This window comes from Setaria italica, chromosome II, assembly GCF_000263155.2.
Source record: "Setaria italica strain Yugu1 chromosome II, Setaria_italica_v2.0, whole genome shotgun sequence".
NCBI classification, from domain to species: Eukaryota; Viridiplantae; Streptophyta; class Magnoliopsida; order Poales; family Poaceae; genus Setaria; species Setaria italica.
Window position 1 is genome coordinate 25828099 of NC_028451.1, and position 15163 is coordinate 25843261.

At 43.9% G+C, this 15163-nt stretch overlaps 1 protein-coding gene across 3 annotated transcripts; it reads right to left on the reverse strand.

Annotated features, from left to right (window-relative positions):
* Window positions 1–4517: 4517 nt before the first annotated feature.
* LOC101770890 (ethylene-responsive transcription factor ERF021) lies at window positions 4518–7716 on the reverse strand. 3 transcript variants are annotated; one of them, XM_004956488.3, is made up of 5 exons: window positions 7460–7716; window positions 6891–7073; window positions 6113–6224; window positions 5753–5973; window positions 4518–5659 (listed from the first exon to the last, which is right to left on the reverse strand). In XM_004956488.3, exon 5 carries the CDS (start codon window positions 5628–5630, stop codon window positions 4788–4790), a length of 843 nt encoding a protein of 280 aa, XP_004956545.1. In that variant the 5' UTR covers window positions 5631–5659; window positions 5753–5973; window positions 6113–6224; window positions 6891–7073; window positions 7460–7716; the 3' UTR covers window positions 4518–4787. The 3 variants fall into 3 exon arrangements, with proteins under 3 accessions (XP_004956545.1, XP_004956547.1, XP_022679717.1); XM_004956490.3 differs by lacking the exon at window positions 6113–6224; XM_022823982.1 differs by having other exon boundaries at window positions 6113–7073.
* Between the last annotated feature and the right edge of the window lie 7447 nt (window positions 7717–15163).

Genomic DNA, 15163 nt, shown 5'->3' on the forward strand with positions numbered 1-15163 from the left:
CCTTTGATATGAACACTAGTATGATAAGCCGAGTAGTTGCAATGCTTAATAGAACTTGGTAAAAGTTGAGTGATTTTTCGTCACTCGCGAGTTATAGGAGTTGATTGCTTTCCTTTTGTTACAACTATAAGGACAATGGATGAGGTAGGGCTCTGTGAACTATTTTTGGTGGTCAGTGGATTGCCCCGTCTGTCTACATGAAATTGGACTAAGGTCGAGATGTGATAGTGTTCGTGATCAAGTGTTTGAAAGTACTAATCTCATACCTAGTATGGGATGGGGAAGCCTAGTACCTGATTGAACCGAAATGTGAGCGGATCGTTCCACTGTCTCTGGAATGGAGTTCCCTTGCGGCCGCATGTGGTGACAAGTGTGGTCATAGAACGGCAGAGGTTGGGTCTATGGAGCCTTGTACCAAGGGAAGTAGGCCCGACACAGGTCTAGGAATTGATAGGGATGGCTAACAAATGTAGCGACCCTTTGCGGTGCGCGGATGTCGTGGGATTAGGTTCGCCATGCATGGTTAAGAAATTCGAATCGATTCGTCTGCCTCTCACAGTTTGGGACTGCTTGATCGCTATGCTACACTAAGTAAGAATGAAAGATGATGATGATCTAATATTGTTACTTGTATTAATTGCTTGGAAACTATGCTTGGTTTAGTATAGTTTCTAACTTAGAATGGTAAAATAACAGTAGAACTTGTGGCTAAAATATTGAAAGTAAGGACCTACTCTAGTCACTTTTGGCAAAAACAAACCCTAGAGCCAAAACGCTTGCATGTCTAGGTGTTGGTGGAAGTAGTTACCACCCGTCGGTTAAGTCTTGTTGAGCGTAGTTGCTCAGCCTTACTTGTGGCACATCTTTTTAGGTGATGTTGATACAACTGAGTTCGCTGCAAGTGGCACTTGGCCTACCCAACTTCCTCCGGGTTGGACATCGAGTAGGATCCCTCCTCGGACGGTAAGGACAGGGATCATTGATGTCATGATCAGCTTCTTCATGATATCATGCAATGACGGCTAGCTTTCGCTTATTTATTTCCGCTGCTTGAAAACTCTGCAAACTATGTTTGAATTTCAAAACTCATGTTATAATAAATCAATACACTTTGTGTTAATCTGGATGGACTATTGTAATCTCTGTAACCACTCACCATCGTGTGAGTCTTGCTTTCTCGATCCTGAGTTAAGTGGTTTATCGGATGAAATCCGACGGACGACCAAGTTGACTTGTTTAAAGTACAGGATCGCGTGTTAGGCGACTTAAGTGTGCTTTAGCCATGTTAATTTAGGCGGTTCCGCCACACCCTCTCCCGAGGATAGCGAAGTATGGGTAGTACATTTTGACAATGTCGAACATTATGCGTTCTGTTCTTGCGTTGTCCAGATTTCCAAATGAGACGGGGAGTGCAATTTTTCCCAAGGCTTTGACCGGCCTCCCCCCGAAGCCAAGCAACGGGACTTCTGCCGGCCCAAGCAAGTGAGGGTTGATTTTCATCTCTCTAAAGGTGCTTGCAAAGATAATGTCCGTAGAACATCCGTTATCCAATAGGACCTTTCCAATTTTCCAGCTAGCAATAATGCCGTCGATCACCATCGCATCATTATGCGAGGCTATTTTCAATTTGAAATCCTCTTCTGCGAAAGAGATGGGCATGTGTGTACACTCTGGCTTGGCTGGAGGACCATAAGGTATGATCGTGTTCACCTGCCTGAAATAATCTCTCTTTCGCCTTTTATTTTCGAACTCGAGGGAAGATCCTCCAGCGATTGGCATTATCATGCCATAGGTTGGTAGAGCATTTGAGCTATCCTCGCGATGGTCGGATTGCGATGATCCTCCTGAGATTGGCATTATCATGTCGTATGTGGGTAAGGCTTTGGGATTGTTGTTTTGTGGATTGTTAGGCTCGGCTTTTGGAATTTCATTGGGTAGATTTGGTGGTGGTAGGGCTATCTTGTGGAGAGGTTGGGAAGGTGCGAAGTTCGCAGTCTGCGGGGCTAGCTGAGTTTGAGGGCGGAATTATGGTGAATGTTGCCACATCATGGTGGGCTGAAAGGTTGTGAGGTTGGGGTTTGGGTAATATGGTGGTTGCAACCAGAAGGTGGTATGATGGATGGTCTTGGGTGCTTGAGCTGCTTTCTTTTCTTCGGCTATTCTTTTGAAGGTCTTTTTTGTTTCAGGGCCAAAATCAGTTGCATGGTCAAGTTGTTAACCATGGAAGCTACAGTAAAACGGTCTCTATTGGTTACTTTGGTTGCTTGGCCTCAGAGGCCCTCTACCTCGGCCTCTATCTCTTCCGGCGTAGCCGCCCCTGGCCGCTACCAAAGTTTGGTTGTTGGTGGTGGTTTTGGTTTTGGTTTTTGATTTTGTTTTGGTTTTGGCTTTGGTTTGGGTGCGAGGGTTGATTACCCTCGATTGCCAACACTTGTTGAGCTGGGTACAAGTGGTGTTGTTGCTGGTGGTTGTAACGCGAGGCTTTCCAGTTTTGGTCTTTTTCAGATTGCCTCTAGCGATTTCTTTCCGCCACTCTCCTCTTGTGGTCTTCATCCGATCTACAATACTTTTCTAGCTCTACGAATAGGGCTTCCATTGTTTTTGTCCGTTTTCTTGAGAGCTTCGAGGCTGTTGGGCCTGGGTTGAGCTTGATGCAGGCTGCTATGGCCACGCTATCCTCCACATCTGGAGTTTGCGACTTGAGTTGTACAAATCTTTTCACATAGCTTGTTGGAGGTTTTTTTTATCTTTTTGCACACAATTGAACAGATCTCCCTCATCAGTCACGGCTCTGTGAAAGCCTTGGAAGTTTTGTACCAGCTTGGTTTTAAGATCTATCCAGCTGTATACGAACTGTGGTGGGAGTAGAGAGTACCAATTCAATGCCGCGCCCTCGCATGCTATTATAAATGACTTTGCTAGTACCACGTCATCTCCTCCCGCCGAAGCTATGGCTGTTTCATAGCTCATGAGGAACTAGCAAGGATCTGTTTGCCCGTTGAACTTTGGCAGTGTGACTACTTTGTAGGTTGCGAGCCATGGGGCTGTTTGCAAGCCTAAGGATAATAGAGAACTTTTGTCAATTGTTGTGTATGTGCTCGTTGTCACTGGGGTGTTGTGTCCAACGAGGCTATGATTTGGGTATATGATGGGTGTGTCATTGGTGTCGAAAGTTGGAAGTGGTGGCTGTTGTGGTGTGTTGCGCAAGTATTGCAACTTATTCAGCTCTTGCTACAACTCCGCTAGCTGCCTTTTGGCCTCGTTTAGCCTTGCCAGCTTGTTGGATGTTAACCTTTGCGCTTGGAGCTCTTGAGCAAACTTCTCTTTTTCTCTCTTTAATGCTTCTAGTTGTTTGAGTGTTGAAGCCAGCTCTTCCTCTGTTTCACTGAGGGGGTCATTGTGTATATTTACTGGCGGTTGGACGTAGCTCGAGGTCTCTGCCTCAACTCTTGTTTTATCACTTCTTGTTCTTAGGTTAGCTTCGATTCTTTTTAGTTTTTCTATCTTATCAGTATTATCTTGCTCGACCGGAACAAGCTGTCTTTCATGTTCTGCCTTGTCCTTGGTGGTCCTCTTCTTCTTCTGGGGTGGTATCATGGGTCACTTGATGGCTCAGAACATGGTGGGCGCCAATGTTGGGAAACAAATCTCGAGAAGACTCGTATACAACAAAGTTAAGAAAGCACTTACGATTCAACTCTGAGAAGTGAGCATCCATGTACATCGGGGTAGAGCTCCCCTTTTATAGTGCCTCGAAGGACACTTTACATTCCACGATTACCCTCTCTCAACTACTACATTCTTGGAATATACTGTACATAGAGGTCTTTTGGAGGTAACTTGTACGACTTGGTCTCCTCTACCGAGTCACGCTTCTCACGCCCTCAGGCAATCCAGCAAATCACGCTCTTAGGCAATCCCGCGAATCACGTTCTCAGGCGATCCCACGAATCATGCCTTCACATTTCCAATGTCTTTGCGCCTTCAACCTCGTGAAAGAAGTCATCTCAGTTTCGTGCTCGAAGTCATCTTAACCTTGTGCTAGAAAGATGCCAGCCTCGTCCCTTGGATCCTGGCTTGCTCGTTTCAACAATCCCTGAGTAAAACACGGTAAACAACCTCGTGCTCGGGGTTATTTTGGAGCGCTCGAGGGTAGACTTTGTTATAGCCTAGTCATCAGGGATTATTTCTTGGCTTCGAGACTAGTCCGTAGAGATGAAGCGAGGCTGGGACGATTTTCACGCCACACGGGTTCTGTGAGGTTAACAACCTTCGCCCGTGGTTAATGATCTTGCGATGCTGGTAGGCTTATGTCGAGCGAAACAACCTCAAGGGTGACAGTCTTTTTGGACAATCCCAACAAATAGTAATATCTGGCTTGTTTTTTCAGAATAAGTTCAATTTCTTCACCCAGCTTTCTAAAACATGATTAAATATTATTTTTAAGAATAAAGTTCCTTTCGGCCAAACTATGCGTAACCTAAAGGGCTCCAGCTGCATGTATCATCAGCATGAGCTACTGTCAGATCTGAAATTAGATTAGAATATATACACATTACATGAAACTTTGTTACATAATAGCACTCACTGACGAGTTACTCTAGGAACTGTACAATTCCCGACAAAATTTAGGTCAATCGGCTCCAGATCCCACCCACATCCATGGATAGACTGAAATCTAAATCTGAACTCATTGATGTACTCAGACAACTCAGAAAACATCTGCTTTCCGTGGAATATGACACAATCAGGTGCTGGTTTCAGTATAATACATCTCTGATGCAGCCTCAAAGGACCTGAAGCTCATGTTCAATTGCAGTGAAATCGAACCCACTCCAATCAAGTTCTGCATCCAGATTGAAAGCTGGGTCCTTCATTGGAAGAGGCAGGTGGCTAATGTCAGCCAGGCCAATATAGTCATCATCGAGAGGCTTGTGCACTGCACCAATAAAATCACTGATTGGGAATGCATCTTCCAGCCTGGTGAAATCATCAAGTGGAAGTTCATCAGCCAGGCTGACGGAGTCACCGACAGGAGTCTCATCTATCCGTCCTAGCAAGACATCTACTGAAATCTCCTTAGGTGTGGAGAAGTTCAGTAAGATTTCATCCACAGGCTCTGGGTCTATTTCCATGAACACTCCCTTCTGCACTCGTGCTGTCTGCTCGCATGGGGCAGATGAAGATACACAGGACACTGAGGAAGAGCTTGACAAAGCTGCACGTTCTGATACAGACTCTTGAGCTTTTTTGGCTAACACCTCTGCGTGGATCTGATTTGCATATGCCTGATATGCTGCTGCTGCAGCCTCCTCAGAGTCATATGAGCCAATCCATTTTCGGGTTTTTCTCACAGGATCGCGAATCTCAGCTGCCCAACGACCCCAGGGTCGCTTACGCACACCACGAAACCTGCTTGATTTCCCCTTTTTCGCTGAAACCTCCAGATCCTTTGTTCCACATGGCACAAGCGTCTCCAGACATTTAGATGTCTTCGAGTTCTTCACCGGAACTAGCACCTCTCTAACCATTTTCTTTACCTTGATGTTCTGACCATCTTCATCATCAGAGGAGTCAGTAGCATCTGGATCAGAACAGAAAATACGGACCTTCTGCATACAGGGCATCATCTTGTAGCCCAGCTTTCAGATTGCCTTAACTGCAATGTGAAGACAGGGCGTTATTCATGAAAAGTGCAGGTACAAGGTTACAATTTCAAAGATGAGGAAAAAGCATAGATATACATGTATACCGAGTAAATGTTTAGACAAAATTGGGACAAAGGCTCCTGGTCTGTGCAAAAACTGCAGCACAGAATCTTGCAAATCAGCAGGATTCTCTCAAAATTCTGATGAAAACTCGAGAAAGAAAGATCTGGTTCCTTCCTTGTACAGGACTCAGAAATTGGAAATCTGGCTGACTGTTTGAACTTAAAGGAGGAGGGGTGCTGAAGCCAATCCACACAAAACAAACCTGATAGCATAAAAATAAGACAAGATTATAAGCTGAGGCCCCTTCGAAGTTCCAAAAGGAGAAATCTTAAACAGTGAAAACAAAAACTACTCGTTAATTTGTCCTTTTCAATGTATATATGTCCTTGTTTAAAACTTACCAAGACTGATTATGATTTGGGGACTCTTGAACTCTTACTGCCTCAGGTGCAGTAAAGTAGGAAGCAAGGGTCTAAATGAAGAAACCCAGAGTACTTCACCCCAAATCCAAATCTGAAACCATTGTGCATTACTATGGGAAACTTTCCAAATTCACATAGACAAACTGAAATTAATAGGAAGCTGCCGGACTATAAAATCAAATAGATATCGACATCTAAACCTCCATCTTGGCATGCCAAACTAGTGCGGTGACATTTTTATGCAAACTGACGGAGGAGATCAGTTTTAGTGCAGGTCAGCTTCGAAATCTGACACATACTCTAACGTGGTTGTCTCAAAATTTGGTTCACGAGCAAAAATAATGTGACCAGATTAAAGAAGGACAAAATTATCGCATGACATGGCAACAATTTATCAACTGAATCATGGCAAGCTGCATATTTATATTTACAACTGGAAGATGACGAAAAGACACTGACTCCCCTTTTTGGCGGACAGGAAAAGACAAATCCTTGTTGCTTACACTAAACAAACAAGAAGCCAGGACTGCTAAGTTATTAAACTAATAATGCACCACATCAACAGCTTAGATAAAGAAACTACTAATGTCAAACAGAGAGAAAAACATAGTATCTACTAATCTCTGAACTGCCACCTACATGGAAGACCAACAGAGCTCGTTTCATATACGAAGCTAGACAGTGGAGCAGAGTAGACTGAAACAGAGCAGGACATCCTGGCGTAAGCCAACCAATAGAAGCAGGGAAACAGATTTACCGCGAGATTCTGAAGCGAAACCCGCAGTCTCTGGCGCCCCTCTGCCAAGGCTGGAGAAGGGAGCGAGTCGAGGTTGATGACGACGGGAGCTCAGAACCATGGAGCGGCAGAGCAGGCGACATAAATCAACAGCGCGCGCGTGGCGTGCGGCGGCGGCTGCTCCTCCAGTCCTGCTCGCAGAATCTGTTCACATCAGAAAACACCACCGCCAGGAACTGGTGAGAAGAGGTTGGATGGGAATGAAAACGGGGAACAAACAAAAAAAGCTGCCGTCTTTATTATTTTCCCCGAAGCACGATTGATCCCATGGATGGAAAGAAAAAGAGATTAGATTGGCACCTGTGTAATTCCCCAAGAAAATCGCCAAAAAAAAAGGAAAAAGGAGCAGAACGAAATCTTACCAGATTACCCGACCAAATCCCCCGAGAAAGAGAAAAGAAAAGAAAGAAAAACTTTCCCGCAAATAGAAACAGGGCAGGCGGAGAGAAGAGGGAGAGATCGATCCCAAACTGCACGCAACGGCATGATCGGGCGCGCGGTTCTTGCGGAGGAAAAGAGCTGGCACTTACACTAGCGTGGGGGCCACGGCGATCTCCGAAGCCCGACCGGAGGACTGGACTGGGTGAAAGCGGTGTAGCCGGCGGAATGGGGGGGCAAGCCGCCCGGAATCCGGATACTGGATCGGATCGGGGAGAGTCCTGCGCGGGGAGAGGAGAGATTTGTGGGCTCTTGATATTTTTGGGGGAGAGCCGAAGTGGAGAGGGCGCGGGGTTTAATGGTGGTCTTCCGGCGGAAGAGCAGGGGAGGAGGGGAGATGAGGAGCGGAGCAGGGAGACGAAACGTGTGAGGCGATGGCGCAGGCTGTGTAATTATAGATGCAAGGCCGGAGGTGCAAAAATTGTACGGGGTACGCCATCCTGTGTACCCACGGATTTACCTGCAGCTGCTAGTACTATAAGGCCTTATTTAGTTCCTTCAAAATCCCAACTTTGGCACTATGCAAAAAGAAGATTCCCCATCACATCAAACTTGCGGTACATACATGAAGTACTAAATGTAGACGAAATTAAAAAACTAATTGTACAGTTTTGTTGTACTTTGCGAGACGAATCTTTTGAGCCTAATTAGTCAATGTTTGAACAATAATTCACAAATACAAACGAAATGCTACAGTTGCGCATTTATGGTAAAATCCCAACTTTGGCACTCCCAAATTGGGAACTAAACAAGGCCTAAAGCCAATTGTAGCAGGGGTGGATTATGAAAATTTTCTTTCTTGACTACAATGTTCGGATTCTGCATTAACTATAATGTTTCAAGACTATTACTTTTTTTAAAAAAAAAACTGATTTATGTTGGTTAAGTGCACATGCTGTACACGGACACGAGTACTGCATCCTAAACTATAGTTATAGTTTTACTTAAAAAATTGATAATACTATATGGAAAAAGAATTGCTTTGTCCTTTATTAAATTCAGACAATGAATTACCCATAATCATGTCATTCTCCATCCCTTTCAAACTTTTTTTTATGAAAATTTTCTTTCTTTAGGTTTCATGGTAATGTTGACCAAATATATATGCAATTTTTGTCTACTTTCATGATAATATAATAGTTTTATTCCACTTTAATTAACTAAATATTTTAAGAAACTATTATTACTCAAAGTTTGAACAATAAGTCAATTTGATACCTAGAAACGGATCTAGTAGTAACGGTAAGAACATCACTTCGTTAATTGAGGTGCGATGATACATTCTTATAGATGTTTGAAGAGGAAGAGAAAATAAAACGAGGCTCATTTGTTTAGTAGGCTAGAAAACATGCATGAGTGCTGCATAAAAAACAAATTAGGCAAAAAGGTCAAACAACCACTTATACACAATAGTATTTACAATCGTAGTTATTTATATTTTACGCCTCTACACTAATTTGCATAAAAAACAAATTAGGCAAAAAGGTCAAACAACCTCTACAATTTTTCCCTTCCACAATGTTTTTGCTAATTCCTTGCTTGCACTGATGTTCCTCACGCCGTTGTAACATCTAACTTCACATTAATTTAGCATACATCTTAGCTCATATAGGGGGTGTTTGGTTCCCCGCCAACATTTGCCACACCACAAAGTTACGCGGTTGGTTGCATGTTTTGGCGTGCCACAGCTAGCTAGCAGTTTTGGCTTTGTTTAGTTGGCCAAATTGGGAGATGCAAAATTACTGTGCTAGCGCTGTAGCACACTGTAGCGTTTCGTTTGTATTTGTGAATTATTATCCAAATATTGACTAATTAGGCTCAAAAGATTCGTCTCGCAAAGTACAATAAAATTGTGCAATTAGTTTTTAATTTCGTTTACATTTAGTACTCCATGCATGTACCGCAAGTTTGATGTGATGTGAAACCTTCTTTTTGCATAGTGTCAAAGTTGGAAGTTGGGAGATAACTAAACATGGCCTTTGCCGTTCTATTGCTCGCTACAGCGCGCCTAAACTGCGGCGTCGATTTTTTCCGCCACATCTTCGGCGTGGGCGCACTTCTGGCGTGGCCCGGCAGCCAGCAACCAAGCACCCTCATACTTCTTAAGATTGAGTCCCATCAACTTGTCTGAGCAAGGTTCTGTTTGCCACACAAGAAAGACATATCAAACTTGCTCGTGCTTTGCAACAGCACAACAAATCAAACAATCACATGGGCATGACTAGTTTTTAGAATGGTGGCACATAAACTATACACATGAAAAAACATATATAAGTTAATTATTGATATGCACATCAATTTCCTAATAATTAGAGTCAGGGACAATGGTGTGTAAGCAAAGTTGTTGAAGTTTAAAGGTAGAGCGAAGGGATGCGGCAATTCTGCAGCTGTGTGCTGGAGAGGGTATTTGAGGATGTGTTGGATCCTTGCTTTGGGATGGGTGTTAGAGTTAACTAGGTATAGGCGCGTGCACGCGCCTATACCAAAGATCTTAGTAGAAAGTTGCAATGGAAAATACTGAACCGCCTATACCAAAGATCTTAGCAGAAAGTTGCAATGGAAAATACTGAACGGAAAAAGAAAGAAGTTTATAGGAGGCTTAAAGTTCGTTGATTAGCTAACAAAAAGAGAAAAATGATTCAATAATACTAAGAAAATAAATGATTTTATCTAAATGTTAGCATAATTGACATGAGATAATTTTTGAAATCATGATGAATAGTTCATAACATAAAATAATTGATGCTGCTGCTGCCGACGTCGGAACGAATTCAAAGGGTCGGAGGAAGATGCGAGCGGTGAGAGAAAGGGAGAGCTGGGGATGAGAGATATCAAGTTATTAACCGAAGGGCTAATAACTGGGGTCGGGCTCCCTTATTCATTCCCATAATTACCTCTAATTACTTTCTTTCTCTTCAGTATAGTGCGGCCGTTGATGATGTATCTGATGGCTTTGGAGATGTCCTCCAGGGTACAACCACAGGAAGGAAGGGATTTTCGCGGAGACATCGCATCACCAGCAATTCAAACATTTAAATAGTGGAGATATTGGGCTTGAGATTTGAGGATACGATGTTTGTTGTGCTTGAATTTGATTGGTGTTTGTTTGGTTTGACAACAAAAAATAGTTCAGCTATGTATGTATACACGCTTCGTGCACAAGAATTCTAGTCTTTCGTGTATCTTTTGATATGTCACTAATTTTTTTGAAATTGATTATACATTACAGGAGAGAAAATTAGCGGCCCAATCTAATTACGCGGTAATAGCCTGTGCCGTTTTGCATAGTGGTAGTGTGGTGGGGTGCACGAGAGAATAAAGCTAGAAACAGGCCACCACCGCCTAGAGACGACATAAGACGAGAGTGAGTGTGCGTGTGTCGCTGGCGTGACGCCTGCCGCAGGCGCAGCGTGCGTGGCCCTCACGGATGCGTGCCACCCACAGGCCACGGGCCTCTAGCCGACCGTCCGTACCCCACCGTATCGGCGGCGCATCAGAACGGGCGGCGTCACGGATATGGACGGGCCCGATCCTCCCGCCCCAGACCGGTTGCCGGCTGCGCCGTGGGCCTCGTGGCTTTCTTGGACTCCAAGTAGCCGGGGTTCCCGCGGGGCCCACCCGGGCACCGCTTCCCCAGGCGCCAGCCGTCAGTCTACTCCGCTGTACGAGGCGTCAGGCGTCAGCTGGCCAGCGGAGGCGTCGCGCGCAAGCAACACGGATTTTCTTTTCTTTTTCTTTATTCACCTTCTTTTATTTCTTCAGCGCCCGATGAACGTCTGTTGCTGTTGGCGCGAGGAGTTTCCAAATCTGGTAAATCCTTATGAATCAACCCCACCACCATCGGAAGCCCGCTTGTTTGCATTGAGCTTGAGCTTCGGAAAAATGAACACTCTTTTGTGACAAGAGCATCTTTAAGACACATTAGTATCCATAGAAATGAATGCCTCTAATTGAAGGTGCCAATCGACATGAATCTTACAGTATCTTGAAAAAAAATAGCATGGGTGCACTTTTTTTTGGACAAAAGAAGTATTTGTTAATATTTTCATATTCCCTCGAATACGTCTTTTAAGAACTAAAAATCCAAATGTAACAGATCCTATCGAGGACTTCTTAAAATCACTTAGATTATGTCAAAATTAGGATTGAAAAGCATGGTCTGTTAAAATCTTTGTTTAATACTTGCTCGTGGGATGATGGATTTTATAAATATCATACCCGATAACCGGTTATGAAGCTCTGCCTAAGGCTATTCCCACTGCTAATTTCATAGGAGTTTTATCAACAACGTGGCAGGAAATTTAAGAGGGGAGAGAAGGAACCGTTTCATCTAGATGAAACTCTCTTGGCATGAAAACTAAAAAAAAATATGTCATGAAATTAAAGTTACGTGGTGCCTACGAAATAACAATTTAAAAACATTAAATTGTGCATTGAAGGAGCAATTTCAAACACAATTTCATTTTCTTCTTGATGATGTGGTTATCTTGGAAACATAAAAAATGAAATCCTTCACTAGGATTAGCCTAACATAACATGTTGTAGCTAATAATCTGTTATGAAAGTTCACAAAGCTTAAATAGAAAAATATAGGACCATGTCATTGGCTGTTCTCCTATAATTCTTCTCCGTGCTATACAGAAGGAAACAAATACATTATAGTAAAAGTTCAAATATGACACTAAGAGTACGATAACGAATGGATTCCATCATTCTTCATCATCCTTTGGCTTCCGCTTTTTTCCAATGCAACAAAAAATGACTATGCCACCTCTGCCCATCCTGAGTACCAATCCAAAACCTATCTAAAAAAAGACGCATCAATTCTAGTGCAAGAATTCTAGGTTGCATGCCTCATAGTCATTGTCATTATCACAAGAGCTGGAACTTGAGTGAATATACATATCAGCGCTATTCGAGTTCTCTACACGCTATCATTGTAGTTCACAACCCTCTCAGATTAGATATTGTAGATAGCACACTCTCTCTATAGCTCAAACTATTGACAACAGCGATGATGATGGCATTCTAGAATTTTATGAAGTAAATTAAGAAAAATAACCGCCACTTTCAACCTAAGCAATAAATCACAGTTCATTTTAATTTGGCAAGCTATAGGAAACAAAGGAGATAGCATATGTCACACTCAATGTAATTATATGAGGTGAAGAGCTCATGTGATCAAATGCAGATGGGCACGTTGACTGAGATTAGTGATGTGTAGACAAGATCAACAATGGTGGAGAGAGATAAACAAAAACCTTGCAGCATGTATGTAATAAATCACAAAGGATGGAGCTGATGTCTTATTCACTTTAGTTGTCCGTAGTGAACAAGACTATCATGAAAAGCTGGTGGGGGGATTAGGTGCAGGCGAGAACGTTGGTGATGGGACCGTGGGATGGCATGGAGCTTATGGGGAGCTCACTAGAGAGGGAGAGTAAAGGGAAGGGGCTTCAAGGAGGCTCACGGTCTTCATGGAGAGCATGAGCAAGGTGATGCATCTTAACCCAATGTTGAGGGAGATCGGCTTGAGCTCATCCATAGCTCATGGAATAGTAAGAAGGGAATGAAGACTTGGGGAAGCTCGTTGCTCCAACTCTAGTGGGGAAGAGGTGGGTGGCATGGTGGAGAAGTTTGTTGTTGTCATCTTCCGTTGGGCCTCCGGCAAACTCCGACCATGACGGTGGAGATGAGGATTGGGGCTCCTGTTGGTTCATGGGAGGGGGGAGAGAGAGGGGGGGAGAGGGAGAGAAGGAGAGGGAGGGAGAGAGGGACATCAAGGGAGAAACAGGGAGAGAGGGGGGGAGAGAGAGAGCACTGTTAGAGAAACGACCTTCCATCTAGCTACATATGTCTCGGTCGTTTTTGGATCCAGGACTAAAGGAGCTTTAGTCCCGGGTCCGAAAACCTCCACCGACAGGGCCTCTTTAGTCCGGTTAGTAATATCAACCGGGACTAAAGAGCCCATTTTAGTTCCGGTTGTAACGGCTAGAAATGATGAGGGAATCTGGTGGGGCTTTTAGTCCCCATTGGTAACACCAACCGGGACTAAAGAACACCCATTAGTCCCTGTTGGTGTTACCAACAGGGGCAAAAGATTTAGTCCTAGTTGGTAGTTCCAACTGGGACTAGATAGGACTCTTTAGTCCCGGTTGGTGGTTCTTTAGTCCAGGTAATTGTTACCAACCGGTACTAAATGCTCGTCCTATAAAAATCCCCTTCTTCCTTCCCGAGCCCGAGCCACTCAGACGGAGAGCTCGGGCTCCTTCTCCATGGCGACCAAGCAAGCTTAGGGAGGTGCTATCCAATTTTTTCCCCCTCCAATTTTTTCCCCTCGATTTCGTGGGAATTTTACTCATCCAAAGTGTTGTAAATGTTAGCTACTTCATCCTCCCTTCATTTATTGTTATTATGCTTTAGAGATAGAGAAAATTGAGTTTTTTAGAATGAGCTAGGGAGAATGGAGAGATTTTTTATTTATACATGTTTTTAAGCTACAATTTCATGGATAGCTTGCTTGTTACTTATATATGCTTCCTATTAGATAAAGAATTTGTAATATTAGGTGTGGGAAAACATAAAGTAAATGTGTTTATAATATTTATTCCTTGCAATAAAATGAGGTAAATAAAATGTAGGTCAAAGAAATAGAATTCGGTCCTTGCTAAATTTTTTTGGATGCCTTGCTTGTTAAATTTGAGTGACATTCACTAGTTCGATAAAAAGAAAAATGCTAGAATTCTGGAACAAAAGAACAAAGATATACTAAAGATTACAGACGCTCCATAGTATCAAGAATCCTAAAATAATGGTACAACAGAAGAACTTTGAGTCCACAAACTCTGGTCGAATATCATAAAGGAATCTAGAAATAGTTGTCCAAACGCCTTTTGGAGCCATATTTTCATAATAGAAGTATGGTGGCACGATAGCCTGTTCAGGCACTGACCTTGACCCATCAGCTTTTTGTTGGTTTTGGCTTGCCAGATGAGTCATGCTTAGTGAACAGATCTTTTGCCTCGACAGGCTATTAGGTCACCATACTTCTATTAAGAAAATGTGGCTCCAAAAGTCGCATGGACAAAGTTCCTTTATGATATTTAGCCAGAATTTGTGAACTCAAAGTTCTTGTGTCGTTGTCAAGATTAGCAGATCAAGACTACGGCTAGTAAATTTCTTTTATGCGCGTAAGGCTTCGGATGGTGGCGTGAGGAGACACGGGGTTAGACTAGTTCGGGCAAGGAAAGCCCTACGTCCAGTATGGGGAGCTGCTCGTGTTACTCACGCAGGGTCTGTAGTAGGGGTTACAAACGGGCGAGAGAGGGAGTTGGTCCCAAGTCTCTTGGGTGTGCACTGATGCTCTAGAGGTGAGTGTGTGGGTTCTGTTCGCTTGAGAGTCCTCCTTGTCTCGGGCCGGGTCTCTTGGAGAAGTAAAAGAGATAAGCTAAGTAAAGTAAAATACAAGGAGAGGGACCAAGTCCCCGAGTCGCCGCCTCCTGCTCCGGCCTTCGGCCGCTGTCAACGCAGCCACCGAAAGAGGGCGGCTCCCGCCGGATCCTGTCGCCGGTCCTCCAGGCGACCATCGCCGCTGGGCATGATGATGATGTCCGGTCGTGGCAACTGTGCATGTTGGGGAAGACGGCTGACCCCTGTTGTCCTGCTTACATCCCGTGGAACACAGACATCATGTCCCTGTCGCCGGATATGCTGGGCGTGAGAACGGGCAACACTCCTGTGACAGCCTCGGACAAAAATCCTTCGCGTCAATCTTAATCCGAGCCCCTGATCACCTA